General features: G+C 49.2%; 1 protein-coding gene across 4 annotated transcripts in view; it reads right to left on the reverse strand.

Annotated features, from left to right (window-relative positions):
* The window catches only part of LOC118223252 (receptor tyrosine-protein kinase erbB-4-like), a 366,133-nt gene extending 344,808 nt beyond the window's left edge, over nucleotides 1-21,325 (reverse strand). For all 4 annotated transcript variants that reach the window (XM_035409520.1, XM_035409521.1, XM_035409517.1 and 1 more), the window contains exon 1: nucleotides 20,957-21,325. In XM_035409520.1, coding sequence (XP_035265411.1) covers nucleotides 20,957-21,035 — 79 coding nt within the window. In that variant the 5' untranslated portion in view covers nucleotides 21,036-21,325. The remainder of the gene's footprint in view (nucleotides 1-20,956) is intronic.
* Nucleotides 21,326-22,395: the final 1,070 nt, after the last annotated feature.

The raw sequence follows: 22,395 nt of genomic DNA on the forward strand, positions 1-22,395 counted from the left end.
ACATGGGCTGCCTGGTTCTGTTTCCATCTTAAAAATCATCAACCAGTTCTGAGCCAAAAAAAAACAGTTTACCGTGAGTTAACTGCGCAAACAAACGCTTTATCTGATCAATTATTAACTGAAAACCAGCACTTCCTGCAGCTCTCTAAGATCAGGGCTGGGGTTCAGACTTGGTTCAGACCAAAGCTGAGCTTTTCCTCGGAGAAACGGAAGAAACAGAATCTGTGTTTGACAGAAGCGACGGTTTAACCGGCTGCCAGCTCCGCCCACAGCTCGCCTGCAAACGGGCCAATCCGCAGCGACGCCGCACAGCCGAGCGGACGCAGGTCAACGCAGCGAAAAGAGCAGCGGGGAGCCAATCAGAAGCAAGCCGGTTTTGCTCCAGCTACCGCGCCGGTCTCCTCGCGAAGACCAGCAATGTTGTTAAACTCAACACTCAGCACAAGAAGCATTGACTCTAGGGACCTGCAGCCGTGTTGTCAAACTCAACACTCAGCACAAGGAGGGACATGCAGGGACATTTATGTTATACTCAACGATCTACATAAGCAGCCAATGATGAGGCTCACCGGTGAGTGTGGACAGTATTAACGCACTGAGGAGACAACCTCCTCTCGGTCGCTGGGTCACCTGACCTCACCGCACTGCAGCAGGGCCCGCCACGGACAGACGATGGTGATTAACCCCCCCTCCCTCCCAGATCACCCCCCCCCCCCCCCCCCCCCCCCCCCCCCCCCGTTGTCCTTGTTCTGTTCCCTTGCTACCCGGGGCATTCTGGCTTTGAATCAATCAGTCGGGAAAGCGTAGAGATCTACCTGTCCGTTCGGGAGAGGGAGAGAGGGAGAGAGGGGTAGAGGGAGAGAGGGAGAGAGGGAGAGAGGGAGAGAGGGAGAGAGGGGGAGAGGGGGAGAGGGAGAGAGGGAGAGAGTGGGAGAGGGGGAGAGGGGGAGAGGGAGAGAGTGGGAGAGGGGGAGAGGGGGAGAGGGAGAGAGTGGGAGACAGGGGTAGAGGGGTAGAGGGGGAGAGGGGGAGAGGGAGAGAGTGGGAGACAGGGGTAGAGGGGTAGAGGAGGAGAGGGAGAGAGGGAGAGAGGGGTAGAGGAGGAGAGGGGGAGAGGGAGAGAGGGGTAAAGGGGGAGAGGGAGAGAGGAGGAGAGGGAGAGGGGGAGGGAGAGAGGGGGAGAGGGGGAGAGGGGTAGAGGAGGAGAGGGGGAGAGGGAGAGAGGGGTACAGGGGGAGACCACAAAACGGAGGCTCAGCACCGCGTCCCGTAAGCACGGAGACGGCCGTCAAGTAGTTCAAACAAAAAAAGCTTTTCAAAATGGCCGCCCCCCCCTTTTGAAACGAGTTGACTGATGCGCTGAACAGAGAGGAGGAGCCGGTGCTCAGACGCGGTCCGTAACTTTCCCGCGAGAAACGGACGGAAGCGAGCGGCGCGTTTCCGAAAACAACGCCGCGGCCCAGCAGGGCGAGGGGACGTCCCTTCGCCCCTGAAAGGCACTGCGGGGTTTTTTTTTGTTGTTTTTTTTTAAACGGGCAGCCTCAGACGGCGAGAGCAGCTCCGCCCCGCCGCAGAATAAAGCGCTCCTGTCAGACGCCGCTCCCCCAGGGCGCCGTGATTAATTGGACCTGCTGGGTCACGTGATCGAGGCGACTGTACCCACAATCCTGGGAATCTCTACTCCCTCCCTCCCCGTGCCCCCTCCCCACCTCCTCCACCACCCCCTCTCCCCCTGCTCTCAAATCGCCTCATAGACTAACCAGCTAAAATTAGAGACTTTCTCCCCCCCCCCCCCAGCCGCCCCCCACCCGTCCTGTGCAAACGATCCTGTCTGTATCAGCATCACTTCACCTTGCCAGGGGGGATACTGTTCCAGACTCAGTAGAGCAAAGTGGGCAGGCTTGTTTTGGGGGGGGGGTTGAAGGGGGGGGGGGGGTGACGGCGGGAACTTGTACTCGCGGTCCCCGGCTGTTTTCACAAAGACACGCTAATGGTTAAAGGTGCCTCTGGCCCACGGTGGCAGTGCACATTATTCTCCAGGAATGGCACAGGTAACGGTGCGTCGCTCCAGCTTTCTCCCCCTCTTTTACCCCCCCCCCCCCCCCCCCGTGCCAACGGAAGGGGGGCACGGAGCGGTGGGCAGTGTTTAAGATTGAGTGCCACTGTCACAGGTAAACGATCACCGGGGGGATGGGGGGGGGGGGGGGCAACACGGCCACGCTGACATTGAACCTGCCGTGTCATTACTCCTCCATCTCTCTCTCTCTCTCTTTCGCTCTCTTTCTCACACCCTCTCGCTCGCAGTCCCTCTGCCTTTCCCTCTCTCTTCCTCGCTCTCACTCTCTATTTCTCTCTTGCTTTCCCTCGCTTCCCCCCTCTCGCTCTTACCCTTGCTTTCTCTCTCTTTCTCCCTCTTTCCCTCTCTTGTTCCCTCTCTCCCTTTCCCACTCTCCCTCTCTTTCCCTCGCTTTCTCTCTTTCTCTCTCCTCTCTTTCTTTCTCCCTCCCTATCCCTCTCTCACCCTCTCTCTCCCTTTTCCTCTCTCTCCCTCTCTCTCATTTGCAGACGGAGATGGAATTCTTAAAATACATATTTCATGTGCTTAAGAGGCAGTGAAGAGAAAGAAGCATTACTTTTTTTCTTCTCTTTTTTTTTAAAGCCTCATCCTTGCACACGCGCGGTGTCTGACGCACCCTGATGTTCTCTGCCCGGTCTAGTCTGGGGCTAAGCCTGCCTGCTCCAAAATCCATCATGTTCACAGCGAATTTCCGGAGTTCACCCACAGCGGACTCGCCCCCCCGCGACCTGACTTAATATCATTTTATTTCCTCCTCACCCTCCTTTTCCCACACCTCTCTCTGGGTCCCTCGTTTCAGGGCGGTCTGGGGGTTCCCCGCTGCTGGGGGCTCTGTAGCACACACGCAGCCGGGACGTGTCGGCAGTTCCTCTTCTGTTGGGTCTTCTTGGGTCTAAATGGGCTAAGCCGCCATGACTGGTTGTTCAAACGAGGAGCCCACTGACTTTTTACTGCACTGTCTCATACACACAAAACACGCACACACACACAATCATGTACACGCACACACACTCTCACACACACACACACACACACTCTCAAACACGCACACACACTCTCCACTCTCCACTCTCTCACACACACACACACACACTCTCTCACACACACACACACACGCACGCACACGCTCTCACTCACACACACACGCACACACACACACACACACACACACACTCTCACACACACACGCACATACACTCTCCACTCTCACACACATACACACACACACACACACGCTCTCACTCACACACACATGCACACACACACACACACACACACACTCTCACACACACACGCACATACACTCTCCACTCTCACACACATACACACACACACACACACACACGCTCTCACTCACACACACACGCACACACACACACACACACACACACACACTCACACACTCTCACACACACACGCACATACACTCTCCACTCTCACACGCATACACACACACACTCTCACACACACACACACACACACACACACATACACTCTCCACTCTCACACACATACACACACACACACTCTCACACACACACAGAACATGAATCTGCAGCCTGTACATGCTAGGTGACTTAAAGTGACCTAGCATGTGCTTATCAAGATAAGACTTATCAAGCTGCTGCTCTGATGATCTGATCATGAGGATGATGAGGAGCAGTGAGCTGGACTGTGCTTTACTGTGCTGGTCTGTGCTGTGATGTGCTGAGCTGTGCTGTGCTGAGCTGAGCTGGACTGTGCTTTACTGTGCTGGTCTGTGCTGTGATGTGCTGAGCTGTGCTGTGCTGAGCTGAGCTGAGCTGGACTGTGCTTTACTGTGCTGGTCTGTGCTATGATGTGCTGAGCTGTGCTGTGCTTTACTGTACTGGGCTGTGCTGTGATGTGCTGTGCTGAGCCATGCTGAGCTGAACTGTGCTGTACTGTGCTGAGCTGCGCTGAACTGTGCTTTACTGTGCTGAGCTGCGCTGATCTGTGCTTCACTGCAGCGCTGTGCTGTGTCACTGGAAGCAGGTGTGGGTGTTCCCCCTTACAAATGGTGCCGCTTCATCTCTGCCAGACGCACGGCTGTTCTCTCCCGGTGTAGCTGCTCTCCCTGCTAAAGGAGCCCGTTACTCCTGCCGGCCTGGGAGACGACTGCCTGCTCTGTGCGGGCGGAGCCAATCAGGAGACAGACAGCGATTACCCGCACGCAGGACCCAGCGCCGCACACCGAGGCAAGACGCAACGGCACATTACACATCCGCTCTCCCTCTCTCTCTCAGTTTCTCTCTCTCTCTCATGCACAACACAAAAAAAGGAACAGCCTCCCCCTCTTTCTCTCCCTCCCTCTCCCTCTCTCCCTCCCTCTCTCTCTCTAAATTCCCACACTCCCCGGTGCCTCTTCTGAGCTGCCACTTCCCGCCGCACGCTCGTTTATTACAGGTCACCGACGCAAAAGGAGCGTTTAAAAGGACAAAACGGCTGGGTGCGCGAGCGCTGGCTCGCCGAGAGCCGTCGACCGTTACACCGCCACCGCCGCTTCCTTTTACGACTGGAGACCCCCCCCCCCATCACCCCCCCCCCCCCCCTCGTCACCCCCCCCCCCCTCACAACCCCCGTTCACGGCGAGGCCTTCATTAGCTTCCACCGCTCGTTCGCTCCCCTTCCCCTTCCCCTGTACCGATACCGAAGCTATTTACGCCGCGGAAATTTGTTATCGTTATCGTTGAACGTCGCCTCGACGCCTTCGCGCAATCGTTTTTAACGGTGAGGCGCCGGGGAAAAAAAACAACAACAACTGTGCTGTGTCACTGGAAGCAGGTGTGGGTGTTCCCCCTTACAAATGGTGCCGCTTCATCTCTGCCAGACGCACGGCTGTTCTCTCCCGGTGTAGCTGCTCTCCCTGCTAAAGGAGCCCGTTACTCCTGCCGGCCTGGGAGACGACTGCCTGCTCTGTGCGGGCGGAGCCAATCAGGAGACAGACAGCGATTACCCGCACGCAGGACCCAGCGCCGCACACCGAGGCAAGACGCAACGGCACATTACACATCCGCTCTCAATCCCTCACCTGCCACGTCTGCCCGCACACAGCAACTCTCTCTCTCTCTCTCTGCTCCTCTCTCTCTCCTCCTCTCAATCTCTCTCTCTCTCTCTCTCTCTCTGTTCCTCTCTCTCTCCCCCTCTCAATCTCTCTCTCTCTCTCTCTCTGTTCCTCTCTCTCTCCCCCTCTCAATCTCTCTCTCTTTCTCTGTTCCTCTCTCTCTCCCCCTCTCAATCTCTCTCTCCCTCTCTCTCTCTCTCTCTCTGTTCCTCTCTCTCTCCCCCTCTCAATCTCTCTCTCTCTCTCTCTGTTCCTCTCTCTCTCGCCTCCTCTCCCCCCTCAAGTGTGCTCTCTCTCCTCCCTCTCTCCCTGTTCCTCTCTCTATCCCCCCTTCTCTCTGTCTCTCTTTCTCCTCCCTCTCTCTCTCAGTTTCTCTCTCTCTCTCATGCACAACACAAAAAAAGGAACAGCCTCCCCCTCTTTCTCTCCCTCCCTCTCCCTCTCTCCCTCCCTCTCTCTCTCTAAATTCCCACACTCCCCGGTGCCTCTTCTGAGCTGCCACTTCCCGCCGCACGCTCGTTTATTACAGGTCACCGACGCAAAAGGAGCGTTTAAAAGGACAAAACGGCTGGGTGCGCGAGCGCTGGCTCGCCGAGAGCCGTCGACCGTTACACCGCCACCGCCGCTTCCTTTTACGACTGGAGACCCCCCCCCCCCCATCACCCCCCCCCCCCCTCGTCACCCCCCCCCCCCTCACAACCCCCGTTCACGGCGAGGCCTTCATTAGCTTCCACCGCTCGTTTCGCTCCCCTTCCCCTTCCCCTGTACCGATACCGAAGCTATTTACGCCGCGGAAATTTGTTATCGTTATCGTTGAACGTCGCCTCGACGCCTTCGCGCAATCGTTTTTAACGGTGAGGCGCCGGGGAAAAAAAACAACAACAACAACAAAAAATAAAAAAACGATGCCTGCGCACCTACATCACAGGAGGCATCCATTATAGCATACCAATATCGGGAAAGAAAGATAACAATGCCACCCGCGAAAAACACAACAGGAGCTCTCTCTCACTCGGAGGAAGAGGAGCTCCTTTCTACTTGTGATGACAGTTCCAAGGCCAGTAAAAATGTCCTAAACTGCAGAGAGAGAAAAAAAAAATAACAATGAATTTAGCTCGCTTCACACTTGCTCTTGCTGGTTTAAACAGCCAAATGAAAATGAAGTATAAGTTGGACAGAGCAGTCTTTGACTGTTCTCAGAGCAGTCAATATCACTCAGAACCCTGCTGTAATTACATTGTAAATGCAGATTAGCAGTGAATATTTTCAAATGGATTACAATAGAGGGGTAAAAAAAAAATTGAATATGCTCTGAAGCACATTCTACACAAAGCACATGAAAAGCTCTTTCAGAGTGACGTCCCTCCCCCCCACCCACCCACCCCCGAAGTTTGCCAACCTATTATTAGTCTTTATTTGTTCATTTGATTAGCCAGGGAAGCAAGAGGAGGAAAAAAAAAAGAGAGAAAATAAAACAAATCATTCTGTTGTCAACCACTCTTCTGGGAGAATAGCAGGCAGAGACGGGGAATTATAGTGGAGCAATTGTATTGCTTTTTTAATTCTTTACATTGCGGTAATGAGCGCGCCTTTGTGGAGATTAGACAAATTTTATTGTCATTCTAATCCGTCCCTTTTGTGGGGACGTACAAAGGAAAAGAAGAAAAGCGTGAAAAATGAAAAAAGAAAAAAAAAAAAGGCGCAACGTTCAGACGCGCTAACTCAACAAACCGGCGTGCCGGGGATTAGCAGACTGGCGCTGTCAGTCACAGAGCAGACTACCCTCTCCTCCGAAGAAAAGCGGCGTTTGGTAAATCCTCCCGAACCGCGCTTTGTAAAAAAGGCTTCCTGTCGTCCCTAATTGTACGCTGACAATCTCCGCTTCTGAAAAGGCGCTGGCTGACATTTCGACGGGAAAGAGCTGCAATATTTTTTTATTTTATTTTATTTTACTTTTTTTTTTTTACAAAAGCGTCCTCCGTGCTTTCGCGGAGGAGAGGCCGCTCGGCTCTGTGGACGGTGCTGCTCGTTTTCCGACGGCCCGGATCAGCGACCCTGCGCTCTGGGTCCGAATTTTCCAACCCGGCCGTGACCCGGCACCTCCACTCACCAGACAGCAGGTGTAGGGTATGGCAACGTCCTAAGAAACGCACGCGCACCAACGCAGTCGCTCAAGCTGCCTCGACAAAAGAGTTTAAACTGAGAGCACGAGATTCGCACGCTTGATATAATGCTCTAAGATTAAAGTTTTAATCCAGCGACGGTGAGACTGTTTCGGCTAACAGCCCGCCTTCAACAGAACGACTCGCTGGTAGCCGAAACGCTAACTCTGCTGCTGGATCAAAACTTTAACTTTAGGAGAACTGTATCAAGCGTCCAGGAACCATTATTTCAGAGCATTAGGGGTGCTGATTTGGTCAGCTGAAACCTGCGGAGGGCATGTCTGTTAAACCATGGGACACAGACACCTGCACACAAAGCTTAGAAAGTGAAACTAGGAGGTTTCTTAGTGTGTTCACAGGACAGCAACACAGAGGCGTGCTCTGTGAAACAGAGTAATTGCTAGCACATGCACAAAAAAGTGGTCTTGCACACTTAAGGAGGGAATATACTAAAGCATTCCCAGCAGATTGGTATAGAGTTTACACACTCAACCAGGGTGTATACCGTAGTATTAATGCATGTACTAGAAAGTGATAAAGAGTCTTACACGCTTCACCAGGGTGTGTACTATAACACTAGTACATGCACAGTGGAGTGGTAGAGTCTCACACAATGCAACAGAGGCATAGCCTGTTTTTCCTGTTGTATGTACAGAAAGTTAATTCCTTTGGCAATGTTTAAAAAAAAAAAAAAAAGAAAAAAACATAAACCAAAATAAACAGCTAAAGAAAGGTTATCCTGGGTGAGGACTGATGTAATAATAATAATAAATAAATAAAAAGAATAACCTTTGCGTGTGCATAATGGCCGCCGTTTGAACAGCTTTAAACGGTCATTAAGAGAGCGGGGAAGAGGCTTCGGCACCGCCGCCGCTAACCGCTAACCGCTAGCTCAACACAAAAAGAGCTCACGGTTTGGCAGCAAATTATTTCTGCTTTCATTAGCACGCTGTCAGAAGAGCGCTTTTATTAGTAATGGGAGAGAAATATGCCTAAGTAAGTGCCCGAGTTTTTTGTTTTTCTACCGAGTTGGCCATATACTGGACGTGGGATAGCTGAAGCGCAATAACACAGTAATAGATTCCCGCGTAACACGTGTATAACAATGTAGTAACTGCCGTGTGACCATAGGCTATGCTAACAGCTCTAACACATCTTAAGCAGGAGAGTGCAATTCTGAGTGAAACCCGTCAGGCCACGTGAGCGAGCTGCTACTCAATGACATCATCGACCAGAAAGGAGGGGGGGTTTCAGAGAGCACCCCCCCCCCCCCCCGTGTCCTGGCCCCCACCCACCAGGGACACACTCACAGAGTGACACGCTCACTGGCAGCCTGTCCAGCCGGGGAGGGGGGGACCCCAAACCACCCCTGGCCTGCCACATACACAGCTAGTCAGCACCAGCTAGCCCCACAGGGCTCTGCTGACCTTTGACCTTCTTCATTTAGCTCAGTGAATTATTGCTGACTGTCACTGAAACAGCCAGCCGGTGCGCACAAGTCACACACTGCAGCGCGTGCATCACCCCCAAAAAATCCGCCTATTTCCTCAACATGCTTTAAATGGCTTTTTAAAGCATTTTTATTATGAGAAGCACAGTTACTGAAAATACAAAAAGCAAACAGAAAATCCCTGCGTAAGTTTAACAGTAATAAACAGCACCCAGCACACAGTGCTCTCTTCGTGATTTACCCCCCACCAGGGCCCACTTAGCCTGATAATTGCCTCCCGTGGTGACGGATCTTTTTACAATCTAGCCTCAACGCGGTTACTGTTCCCTCCGCTCTTATTTATGACGTCGGGCAGGGAGGGGATCAAAAGGGGCCATGCCCACCGTAGTGGACGTAAATCCTTTGAAATGACTCGGTGCCATTTTGAGCCTCTCTGGCCAGTCCGGTCCGTGGCCGCTCCCACTGATCATTGGCTGTTACTGCGCTACCGCGGCAACGGGAGGAACGGTGTAGGAATCAGAGGGGGCTTGTGGGTAATGTGGTCACACTCTGGTGATAATAAGCCAGTCAAACAGCAGCAGATAGAGGCTGGATCTCTCAGCAGCAGACTCATACGTCAGGACCCTGGAGTGGCCTTATCTGCAGCCTAGTGTGCGGGACGACCGAGGAGGCGAGAGAGGCTGGATATCTCTCTCTCTCTCTCTCTCTCTCTCTCACATGCTCTCTCTCTCTCTCACATGCTCTCTCTCTCTCTCTCTCTCTCTCTCACATGCTCTCTCTCTCTCTCTCTCACATGCTCTCTCTCTCTCTGTCTCTCACATGCTCTCTCTCTCTCTCTCTCACACACACACACACAAGCATACACACAGACATACAGAACCACACACTCTCACACACACACACACACACACACAGCGCCAAAGGAAAGCCACCCCGGTGCAGTCATTGTGATTTTTTCCATCCACACCACGCCCCTTCATTCTCCATTTGAGACGAAAGCAGGATCCAAAAAAAAAAAAAAAAAAACAAACGAGCTCAATGAATAAGGCCAGAAAACGAACGCAGAGGTGGCCGCCCCAGGACAAAACGCACGCAGCACGAGTCTCACAGCGTAACTGCTGAACAGCTGGCCTGACATGAATCGCTGTCTCCTGATCTCCTCCCACTCAGCCGTTGCGGTTCTTGGAAACGCGGGAGCAAGGGAGGCTCAAAATCAAAATCACTTTCTGATCCTGAGCGCTCCGGTCGGCGCAGTTTTGAGCGCGCGAGAACCGCTAGCTCGACCGCGCACGCACGCGCTCGCTCGTTCATTTCGACCGGCAGCTCTGACCCGGGCCGGGGGGGGGGGGGGGGGTGTACCACGCAGTACCGCCGCTCACACAGAGAGAGAGAGAGGCGGGGAGAGGACGCCCCGCAGGTGCCTGACGAACGCATTCGTCCTCCCCCCCGCCGTCGCCGCCGTCGCCGCCGTCGCCGCACGCGCCGTATCCAAGCGTCGCTAACGAACAAGCGGCTTCCTCGCCCCGCGGCGCGGCGCAGCGCCTCCTCCTCCTCCGCGCGAGCCAATCGCGGTCGGCAGGACTCGGCGTCGCGTCGAGTTCGGCGAGCGCTGCGCCGCGCGCACGAGCGGGCCGGACGCAAAAAAGCCGCCCGGCTCGAAGGAGGGGAACGCAATAAAGTTTTATCGTGATGGAGTTGTTATTGCGCCGGGGAATCCGGACGAATGAATCAATCTCACGAGCCGCAAGATGGCCGATCGATACGACGCCCGAGGCGGGGAGTGATAATTACAAAAGAACGTTAATTAAAAACATTTTCGGATCTGGAGGACCGCGGCTCACTTAATCAGCGTTAGCAGCTGGAAAGGATATTGCTCTTGTTCCGATGAACAGATGCCCATAAAACTTATCTGTGGCTTTTAAAGACTAAATGCAGAGCAAACAACAACAACAACAACAAAAAAAACAGCAATTGCGTTTATCAATTTAGACAGTTTTGAAAGAAATAAAAATAAAACTAAGAATACATTCAGAGAAATTTGAAATATCGGTCGGTTCTGTAGTGTGCACTCAATACTGGGGCCTGTGTTTATTTATTTTTTAAGGTCACATTTTACTATTTTTGCTCTTGCAAACGATCTGCGAGCAGAAAATGAGAGGACATTGGTTAATCGGGAGGTTAGCCAGAAAATTGGAATGTAAAACGGGGGGGGGGGGGGGGGCAGGACGAGGGGACGGGGGGACGGGGGGTAGGGGGGCCGGCGGTGTTTACTATGCAGAGAGGAACACGGGGAAGCGGTAGCAGAGGCACGCGCACACGCACAATTACCCCCCCAGCGGGATGGCGGGATGGCGGGATGGCGCTCGCGTGGGGTGAAGCCCGCTGTCCTGTGAACACCTGGAGCGCCGTCACAGAGGCAGAGCCAGTAATCCTACACTGGCAGGCTTGGGTTGGGTGGGGGGGGGGGCTGGGAGGGGGGTGGTCAGGGTTAGGGTCAGAGCCGGATTACACTGGTGTCTCCAGTCTCCACCTGTCCCCACTGGACACCGGACCTGTCCTTGCACCACGGCCGCCACCACCTCTTCCACCGTCCATTGCCCCTGTTACTACTGCTCTACTGCCTCCAAAACCCCTCTATTGCCCCATTCACTGAACTTGTGCTACCTCTGGTAATGCCCCATAATCCTAATACTGTCCCATTTGCTACCCCTCTACTGCCTCAACCCCCAGTACTGCCCCAATCACTACCCCTCTACTGCCCCAACCCCCAGTACTGCCCCGAACACTACCTCTGTCTCTAGCCCTGCTGCCCCTGTACCTCTGCCTCCTCCTGGCCTCCCCCAGCTCCAGCACACCCCCTTCCATGCAGATGTCAGAGTGGAGAGGGGGGCGCGATTCCTCCCCCACGCATCCCCCTCCGCGGCAAACGTGCCCCAGTACAGCTCTCTCCTTAATAAACCGGGATGTCATAATTAAAGAGAGAGAAACGATCCCGGCCGTGGAAGCAGCTCAACTCCGCGTCAGTTTCAGCGGCAGCAGGGAGGCGGAGGCTGAGGACGGGGGATCCTTCCAAACCGCACGCCGACGCCAGAGCTCTGCACCTCAACATCTCGCCATGGCAACTCGCTCGGGGACAGCCAGACCCTACAGACACGCGTGCAACTTCACCGATGAGCCAGAGAAAGGCGCCATCGACATTTTTGGGGTATTCACATATTTTTACACTCATCTGCGTCAATTGCAGACGTGCAAATGTGCTCAGCTGGAGTTTTTCTCACCTCGGGTTTAAACCCCTGATCCACAGCAACTGGAGTGGCCGAGCCATATTTCACACAGACCTGGATAGCCGCTCCAGGTGTCATGCAGTTCTGTGGTCTAGGGGGCTTAAAGCCTGCGGTTTAAACTCCAGCTAAGCAAACTGCAGTTGACCCATCTGTGTTTACGCAGTGAATTATTGGAGCCTTGCTGAACCTTTCAGGCCCATGTTTTGTTATTGTGTATCTTCCCCCCACCCCCCCCATATTTCCATTCAGCTCTATGCACAGTAAATAGTTCATATAACTCAACCGCTGATACAGCTTTTTCAAAACTTCGCGTGACCAGGTGGCTGTGTTGGGAAAATTGAAGGAAGAAAAAACATTTTTTTTGATGTGCCTGAGAATTTAAAAAAATGAGGATATGATATGCAGGAAAATGGACAAAACGCTGCACATATTTAAATATTTAAACTCAGCGAAAGGAAGCAAGGGGGAATTTGATGGCTAATATTTCTCAAAAAAAGAGTGTGCGTGTGTGGGGGGTGGGGGGGGGTTATTGATAGGGGTGCGATGGGGGGGAGTAAGAGACAGTATGAGAGATGAAGAGAGGGAGAGAGGGATGTGCAGATGAGTGAGGAGGAAAGAGGGAGAGATAGAGAGGAGGGTGGGGGGGGGGAAAATACATTCCAGCAGGCAATCACGCGTAACGGTAATGAGAATCACCGCCTTCACCCGGCTCACGTGCGGCAAGCCCGAGGTCAGGTACAATTACGCAATCTGTAATTCACAAATGCGATAAATTACCAGCCGAATATAGCTTCTTCCACGCTGGTATTTCGCAATTCGATTAAGACATTGTAATGCAAGGACATCTGTGACGAACGGAAGCTGCGCTCACTGTACACATATTAGCACAGTACTGCCTGCCTGACTGTAATTTCGCACACGTAACCATAACTAGGGAAATCTGGGTAAGGCTTAACGCACACTATACTGTAGCGTCGTAGGTACACAGTAGTTATTACAGACCAAAGGTCAATTCAAAAATATCAACACAATTCATGCAATCACTATTCCGTACATACTGCATATGCTGTTCAACGGTGTCTACGTACGTGCATGTGTTCAGAAACATGTAGCAGTAGGGATATCTGGGGGCGACATAGCTCAGGAGGTGAGAGCGGTTGTCTGGCAGTCGGAGGGTTGCCGGTTCGATCCCCGCCCTGGGCGTGTCGAAGTGTCCCTGAGCAAGACACCTAACCCCTAATTGCTCTGGTGAATGAGAGGAATCAATTGTAAAAGCGCTTTGGATAAAAGCGCTATATAAATGCAGCCCATTTACCATTTACCATATCCATCCATCCATTATCTATACCCCCTTATCCTGGGCAGGGTCACGGATGCTGGAGCCTATCCCAGCGTGCATTGGGCGAGAGGCACGACTGTACTCTGGACAGGCCACCAATCCATCGCAGAGTAGAGATATGGTAACATGTATAAAATATCTTAATATATATCTTGAATATACTAGCCTGTGATTGGTTACCTAGCAATGTAGGCATAACTTGGAGAAACGCCCTTCCTACTTGGGCCCAAGCAGGCTGTGAACAGAGGCTACGTTTGCTGCTGTGGGAGAGAGCAGCCCATTTCCAACCAATGCAGAACGTTAGGGAAACGCTGGCACAACGCGTGGGGGACGTGGTGTCTGTGGTCCAGGGGACGGACAGGCCGGGAAGCGGAGAGGAGCTGAAGTGAGGAGGGCCAGCGGGGAGGTGGGGGGGGGGGGGGGGGGGGAGGTGGGAGAGGGGTCAACCGGCTCTCCTGCCCGCGGGGAGGGCTCGAGCTCCTGGGAGGAATTACAAGTGGAGGAGAAAACAAATCCTCCAGCCACTGAAGAGACATCGTCCCGGCCCTTTCGCATCCGCACCGCATTCTTTCAAAAAGCGGGGGGGGGGGAGCGGGGTTGTTCCGTCTGGATGGATTACAGCCACGGTCAATTGCCACCACCACCCCCCCCTCCCCTTTACACCTCCCCCCCTCCTCAAATCCCGAAGCAGACTGCAGAAGATGCTGCCGGGTTTTTCTCTGGAGTTTAAATAAGGAGAGAGAGAGAGAGGGGGACAGGGATATATGTTACTCCTGAAAGGGGGACATCGGCGGTGTGCTTTCTCACACACCCGCCGGGGCTCTGAGAAAAAAAAGGGAAGGGGGGGGGGGGGGCATGGCGGAATCAATGTCCGTCGCCAACCCCCCCCCCCCCTAATACACACCCCACCCTCGACAAAGAACAAGAGACGAGGAGGTCAAACCTCATTTTCTTGCCCAACAATGAACAGAGAAGCAAGGAGGAGTAGGCAGTGAAGAATGGTTGCTATTGCTGTGTGGGTTTGCCGAATCTGAACCCCTAACCCCCCCCCCCGGCTCGGCGGGATCCACAAAGCCCTTCTCCCGCGGCTTCCTGCGCCCGGCGCGTTCGCCGCCGCGTGCAAACATTCGGACGCGCCGTGAACTCCGTAGCGCACGCCTCCGCTGTGTTCCGCCAGAGACAAACACACGCGCGCGCCGGCAGAAGCAGGCTTATGCAACTTTATTAAAAAGGAAAAAGAAGAAAAAAAAAGAAAACGGAACTATGTTTTGTACGAAAGGTCAAAGAAAAAAAAAAAAAAAACGTTTCGGAATTAAAAAGTGATATTTTTATATCGGTCCCATGTGGGGTAGAAAGAGGAAATTATCAGAAAAATATTAGCTCAGGGCCTCAATCATCGCAAAGGCCCCGTGCTGCATGTTTACGAACAGACTGCTGCTTGTATTTCTCCGAAGACCACAGCCCGTGGTCCAGAAGCAGAAGACCACACAAATTAGCCCCTGATCTCCGCGGAGCAGAGAGGAGTTCGAGCGGAGATCACGGTGCTCGGGCCTGTGCGATTGTTCACATTCTGTTCTGGCGGAGAGTCGCCAGGCGCTTGGAAACCTCCAGCGCAAACTGCTGATGTCACCGTCCCTCTTCAACGACCCCGACGCCGGTTCACCCCGACCCCGTGCACTCACCGCACCCGGAGAATTCAATCGACATACGTCCCAAACGGGGACTTACGATCAAATGCAAGAGTTGATTGCACGCTTCACAGAAGGGAGTTCGCTGAGTTTAGTAAGCACCAAAATTCGGTCTGAAGAATGAAACGAAACGCTTGCCTTGATTTATAAGCCAGATTTAATGGCAAATGTTAATTGAATCATGGCCCCACCCACATGCACAAATGCTCCCTTTCTCTCTCTCTCTCTCTCTCGGGCAACATAAGTAGTATTCACGGTTTATGTATGTACAGTAGCAAGCAGCAGTCAGCTCAGAGAAATAATTAAATAATCATGTCATGTAATGTGCAGAAAACACACACACACACACACACACACACACACACATTGGCCTTGGGTTTTGGTTAACATTCAGTGGTTAACAAGTATGTGATCTAAAGGGACTTAGCCGGGATTTCTGAAATAGCACTTCATTATTCATTCACAATACGGCATTTAAGAAACACATTCAAGTGCGGTGTGGCATAGTATTGTATTTCATCTTGTATTTCAAATGACAAAATAATTTCAAAATGACAATTATTTGTTTATGGGAAGGATTCTTTTAGCAGCAGAAAATGGGCTTCATTCACAAAATGTGTACAATCATATTTGATCATACAATGTGCGTAAGAACGTTTTCGTTTTTTTGTCTTATTTATTCATTGCTGTCTTCTTATGCTAATCACATGAACAGTATTGCAAACAGTCAGCATTCATCATCTCATACGCCTGGGATATGGACAAAAACAGGAGTCTTCACATCTATCATGAATCCCATGTTGGTTTTTTGTATTAACATTTTAAAAAAACAAAATTAAGAATAATTTAAGAAAAGTATTGTGAACGAGGGCCAATGGTTATAAAATATACAATGGCACTCCGTTACATCTTATCTTATCCCTTTCTTGAACAGAAAGAAATCAGTGTTTCATCAACAAAAACTTTATACTTGACTATTGCTGACTATTTGTCACTTGCCGTGATTCTGACAGGTCACTGATGCATCTTAGACCGAGCTGAGAGGGTTATCATTCTGATATTTATAATGCTTTGCTCTTCCGCGTGTTTTTATTGAACTTCCACCGGTAAATGTCACACCACAGATTAAAATATAAGACTACAAGGATGCTCTCACCACAGTCTTATTACAGCAAGTCACGTTGCACTATTAAAACCTGGGAGAAGCTGAAGGTGTCTTGATCACACACACACACACACATATGAACTGTCACACGCTGAACAGAATATTGCCAGACTGTCACAACTGTGAGCCGCCATCACCGTCATCATTATTATCATACTCAGTGTACTCCGCAAACGCATAAACCAGCCAGGCTCTCCCCGCAAAAGTCCAATAAATTATAGAATTACTCTCCCTTTCATTGCTTTATAGGAGCGGAAACAAATTAGGGTAATTTTTATCATTCGACATAAACCAACGGAATGAAATAAAATGAGAATCGGAAAAAGGCATGAGACAGCTTTTATTTACAACTGAAGCTGTGCGCTCACACAAACACACCCACACGCAGTCTAATCTTGGCAATCCTTGGAACAAAGTATTCACTGAATCAGATTCAGCACATTTAAATTACTTGCTTATCATACATATGAGTTAGAGCTGACTTATAAAGACTGATCATTAAACATTAACTCAAGTGGTTTGAAAGAGTCTGTGTGGTATAAGACAGCTGCAGTTCCATACACATTCAACGCATCAAATCACTCATACTATTAAGCAACTTAACAAATACTCGCAAAAATATTTTATTTTTTCCAATAGAAGACGGGCCCGGACGCCACGTTTCCTCTTCCACCGTCACCATGCTCCAAACGCCCCCCACCGCCCTACGCCCCTTAATTTGTTTCATCAAAAACCAATTCAATCAACACCCTGTCACCCTCCGGCTGTCTCGGGTTATCGTTTCTGTATTTCATTTCCCATTAGCGTTCCTACAAACCACGTCCACCGCCGAACCGCTCAGCGTCGCAGCTCCGCCGGAAAGGTGCAGGTGAACACGCGATTGACAGCTTTCGTAATCCATTCATTAATTAGCCGTCGTAATGGAAGGCCCACTCGTAACTCTCAGATAACGAGGAGATGAAACAAATTGGTTTTCTCTCACTTCGTTTCCGACACTAAAGACCCGCGTTTGGCCCTGTGCTGGCTAAGTTGGCTGCCAAACCGACTGTCGGATTCATTTAATGGCACTGAATTTCGAGTCAATTACTAAAGGAAATGCAGCGGTTGCTAAACACGTCATTTTCACGGATCAGGTGGATTAGCGTGAAATTGCCACCTTTGAAACAAGAAATAAGAATGAAGTGCTCATCCCGATATTGAACGCCCTGACAGCAATACAGAGCCCTAGTCGTTTATTATAATCATTGTATGATAGAGAAGCGATAAAATTAACATTGCATCGACTTGCCAGTTTTGCGTGGGTTTCCTAACCCAAGGCACAACCTAGGCATATTTGTTTTCAACAAATACATTTTACTAACAATAAATTTGACATTTTCAGTCACAATTTAGATTGTATCAGTGTGTGTTAAAAAATCAATTAACTCGTATTTTATTTGTTCGTGTGTGTGTGGGTCCTCTCTCAGCTTTCGGGAGCAAAGGCCTTCAGTTGGCGATCTGCCCCTTTTAGCTTGTAGTATTTCTGTTCCTTAGCTACGAATATTAAAAGCAGGCTACTTGGTGACAGAAAAATTAAGTATGTAGGCTACGTTTCAGTTTCATAAACTTCAAGCAGATAGGCTACGCCTTGAGAGATCACTGCACAGTCTCCTCCGCTGCCTGCTTCGCTGAACCTGGCAGACTGTGGGATTAGATACGATTTCTTGATGCACTCTCCTTTCCCGTAAACATGACGACTAGCAAAATAGGCTCTGAGGGTCCCGTCATAACAATAATTCACCTGTAACATCCCTGCTAATGCAGCGGGGGCTCGTGCACACGTCGGAACCATTCACGAGACGTATTCCGTTTCATTACTCTGTTGTCATGAAGACGCCACGGGGTAATGCCGACAGTTAAAATAAACAACGGTGTAAAATACAGACAAGATGTGGAGCCGTGATGCTCCTCAACGAGCTGGGCTACAGATAAACCGACATGAACCAATACCAATATACAAAGCTTTACACAATGCTAAAAAAATAAGACCTAATTATAATGATATAGCCTAATGCTGCCGTTTATTGTTTATTATTATTATTATTATGTGTTGATGTTGTAATGCAAGCTAAAATAACCATTCTGTCTCGCGTTTGGCGTGTTATATTTGTATAGGCCTAATTTAACTAACAAAAAATCTGGAAAAAAACAAAGGTCTCATGAATTCACCATCATCGTGCACGCAGTGTTTGCATTAAAAATCTTGAACGCGTTGATGTGAGAACCGTCTAAAATGCATAGCCTATTTGACTGCACCACAGCATGCGGTCCGAGCTAAAACAAACTCGCAATGCATACAGCTGGTTACCTAGTCTATATCCGTTATGACGATGATGATATAGGTGATGGATTTGTGAAAGTTACCTTTGTTATAAATCGGAATAAAACTTGGTTGGACTCAAACGCACGAGGACACGGCGAACGATAAGCGCTAAACATAGGAAGTTAATTTTCTACAAAAAAAAAAAATCACCGTTGAGTATTCCGGAGAAAATATATGCCTGCACATCTGCCACCAGTGCACAGACGAACAGCAGATAGGTGTGGAACCGACTCATCATTAACGGATTCGCTACATAACTTTAAGGCAGCGTATGGGACAGTCGACTTGCTGTTGTCAGGTTCAACGCACTGGAGCGTACACACTCTTCAACTGAACTCCTGAAAAGAAATATCGGAGAAATTCCGCCGGTAAACGACCACCGCCTGCCGCGATTCATCCGGAGTCAATAGGCCTGGCTATAATTAAACAGGACGCACAAACTAGACACACCTGAAATAAATAAAAGACGAAAGAATAAAAACAAGGGGCTCTCTATTCAGTCGTCGCCTTGGGCTGTAGAAATTAGGGGGGCAACGCGTTTCACGGTGGCTGTGCGGTTCATACTACCACCGTGTGGAGAGTCGCATTCTTTCATGCAATAAAACGCCACTTAATTTCTCTGTGGATAAACGCAGCCATTAGCAAATCTCAAAATATTCCCGGCGACTACGTGTGCACGAATGGACACGTTTGTAAATCACATACATTGCGATGCAGTGTGGAACCATCCACAACTGCTTTGGCATTTCACAAAATAAGGCATCCGAGACTGAGGCAGAACAAAGGACTGACATCCCAAGTGAGCATGATCCTCTGTTCTAAAACTATATGAAGGTCATACAATCAGATGAGCTCAGATTTGCTACCCTGTTCCGCGAGCTGTTTTGTTCTTTGAACAGCTGTTCATCAAGCCGTTGATTGATGAGCAAGAAAGTTGTTGAAGCAATTCATCTTTAACAACAACAGCAGCAATAATAATAACAATAACAATAATAATAATCATAATAATAATAATAATAAAGATAGGACGATGAAGAATTATTATAGGCTAATAACGAGTATAATAAGAAGAATAATAACAAACAAAAAAATCCTGTGCAAAATAAACCAGTAGTCCGTGGTACTTTGTAATGCATCACTACGTCCAGCTACTGGCACTGAGCGAAATTCCGGTCATTCACACACGTGTCTGTTCTTTTTCGATAAACATGAAGAATGCATTCAAAAGTTCCCCTATATCAGATTTATGTGTCCCAAAAGAGAGAGAACAAATAAACGAAACAAATGAAAACACGTTTTATGAAAAAAAAGAACGTATAGTTTATAAGTTTATACATTGTTCACAACTATTACAGCAACGACAGTTGAAAATACTACAGTTGTATAAGAAGAAAAGGAAAAAGGATTACTATTATGAAGAATTAGGTGTTGTACGTCCCTATGGATATACATACTGAAAGAACGGGATCTTATCTTGTTATAGGCTATACGATCCTACGGCCCATTAATGTCTTACACGACTGATGGTGGAGCAAGTACATATCTTAATCCGGGACATAATATGCAAATGAAAACAACTCAAGGTATGCAAGGTAGCCTACTTGCCATAAAAACCGAGCCAAGTTATTTCACAGAAACCACCGACAACAATAGTCGCTCTGACAGGAGCGATTGTTCACTTGGCAATGCAATGATAAGAAAAACAAGCAGACTGGTTAAACCCCTTTTCCCACAAGGGACGGGAATACGAAGAAGAAAAAGAAACAGGAAAAAAAGAACTGGGCTAGCTTCTTCTGTGTCCACGGGACACGTGTGTTGATTATTCAATGCAGTTCTTTGCGAATTCAACAGTGCCGTTCTGTGTGCGGAGTTCAAAGCGTTAGCCCACCTTATTTCATTTGAGGTTCATTTTCAACGCACAGTAGCCTATACATAGAGTCCCTTCTTAACCACACACTAAGGAATTCACAACGAAAAGGGATTAGGGGAAATTACTTTGGGACTCCTCCAGTTGCCCAGAAGGAATGCAATTGAGGCGCCGTTTTAGTAAATTACATGATAATCAACAATTCCGGTGGCCCTTTTCTGTACGACAGAGAAAATTATTCATCAAGATTCAGATTCGAAAATCACTGCAGTGATTTCAAGGCGATATCTATCGAAAAACACACAGCAACACCATTCAGCTCGCTGTGAAATATCTCACAATATATTTTAATATTCCATCTGGAAGTCGGGTCATTTTTACAGCCCAAACACGCTGTCCCTAAGCGCAACCGATAACAAACACGCAGTCACAAGTAAACAAGCACCTCGCGCGCTAGACATTAGGGCAACTGTCACTCACCTGACTGTGAAGAGCTCACCCGAACCACGACAGAAGTGAAGAGAAAGCCGAAGAAATACTGTAAGGAGGCGAGCTTCATTTTGGGGGCGAGTGGCAGTAACTCCTATAATTCACATGTCCAACAACATATCCTCTTTTTAGCTGAAAAAACGAAGAAACGTCCGCGTGTGACAGTTTTCGATGTACAATATTTTCGATGTGATTATAACGTTTCCTCCGGGTGCCTTCGCCCTGTTTTAGGTATCATGCACAATGAAATAAGTTTAAGCAGTAGTAGCGTAGTTTCCACGGTGCGCTTTTGCTTGTCCTGATTGCAATGGTTTGCTCATGCCATTACTCTCCGCTGAGTTTGAGTACACAGCGAACGCTCGGGAGTGGGAGACACTCCCTCCAACATGACTGTCCCTCCCACCAACCGTCTGATTGGTCTGATGTACGGCTACTACGGTCAAACTCCGCCCTTCTCCACGCCTCGCGTTCCGCCATTGGTTATCTGACTCTGCCAAAATGTGCATTTGTTGCGCTGCAAGCACCTGTCTCTACTGCTGCAAATTAGGACCGCGGACCGTGGCATCCTATATTTAACAAATATTGTAATTATAAATAAAAATATGATGGCAAGATTAAACACAGCGATGCATTTCTTTAAACAGGAAACGTATTCATTTTTATTACGTTTATTTATTTTTATTATTTTTTTAAGAAAAATGTGTTATTTTTTCTTGTTACAGTATTGCAGTTTTCATTTGTTTTTGTTTTTTTTTTGTTGTTGTATTTTTATTCGTAGAAAATTTCAACGACGAAACGAACGAACAGTTTAATCTCAATCCTCAATGTAGTGATATTGACTGGTTCGGTCCATGTCATGATTAGTTCGTTTCCTACCTCGTGGCAGAAGTCAACACGTGACCTCTTTTAAATGAAATTAAGACAATTAAGACGTCCCCTCAAGAACACTTTCCTTTCACACCTGCCCAACGGGTTGGACACTTCCTGGAGTTACAGTATAATGAAACATCTGGCTGAAACTTTTCCAAGAGAGAGAGGGAAAGAGAGAGAGAGAGCTCTGATGCTTCTGAGACAGTACATTCTGTTCAGTTGAGTAAATGGCATTAATAAATATAATAAAACATTTATATTTAAGTCTATGTCGTGCTCTTTGTAAAAAAAAAAATATATACACATGAATATACCATACATATCTGTAGCCACCCCCCCCCCCCCCCCCCCCCCCCCACCCCCTTAAAAAAGATCAGTATTCCCCAGTAAATAAGGCATTTGCAGCATCCACATAGTCTCACATCCCTGCATCTAAAGCAGCTGCAGATTTAACTGGTCATCGCCATAGCCAGATATTCCACATATAAAAGACAATGGGTCGACTGTGCATGTTGCATAGTGCTGAATGCCTGATTTAGGGCAGCACGGTGCGCCGTGAC

This window comes from Anguilla anguilla, chromosome 3 (genome assembly GCF_013347855.1).
Source record: "Anguilla anguilla isolate fAngAng1 chromosome 3, fAngAng1.pri, whole genome shotgun sequence".
In the NCBI taxonomy this organism is placed as follows: domain Eukaryota; kingdom Metazoa; phylum Chordata; class Actinopteri; order Anguilliformes; family Anguillidae; genus Anguilla; species Anguilla anguilla.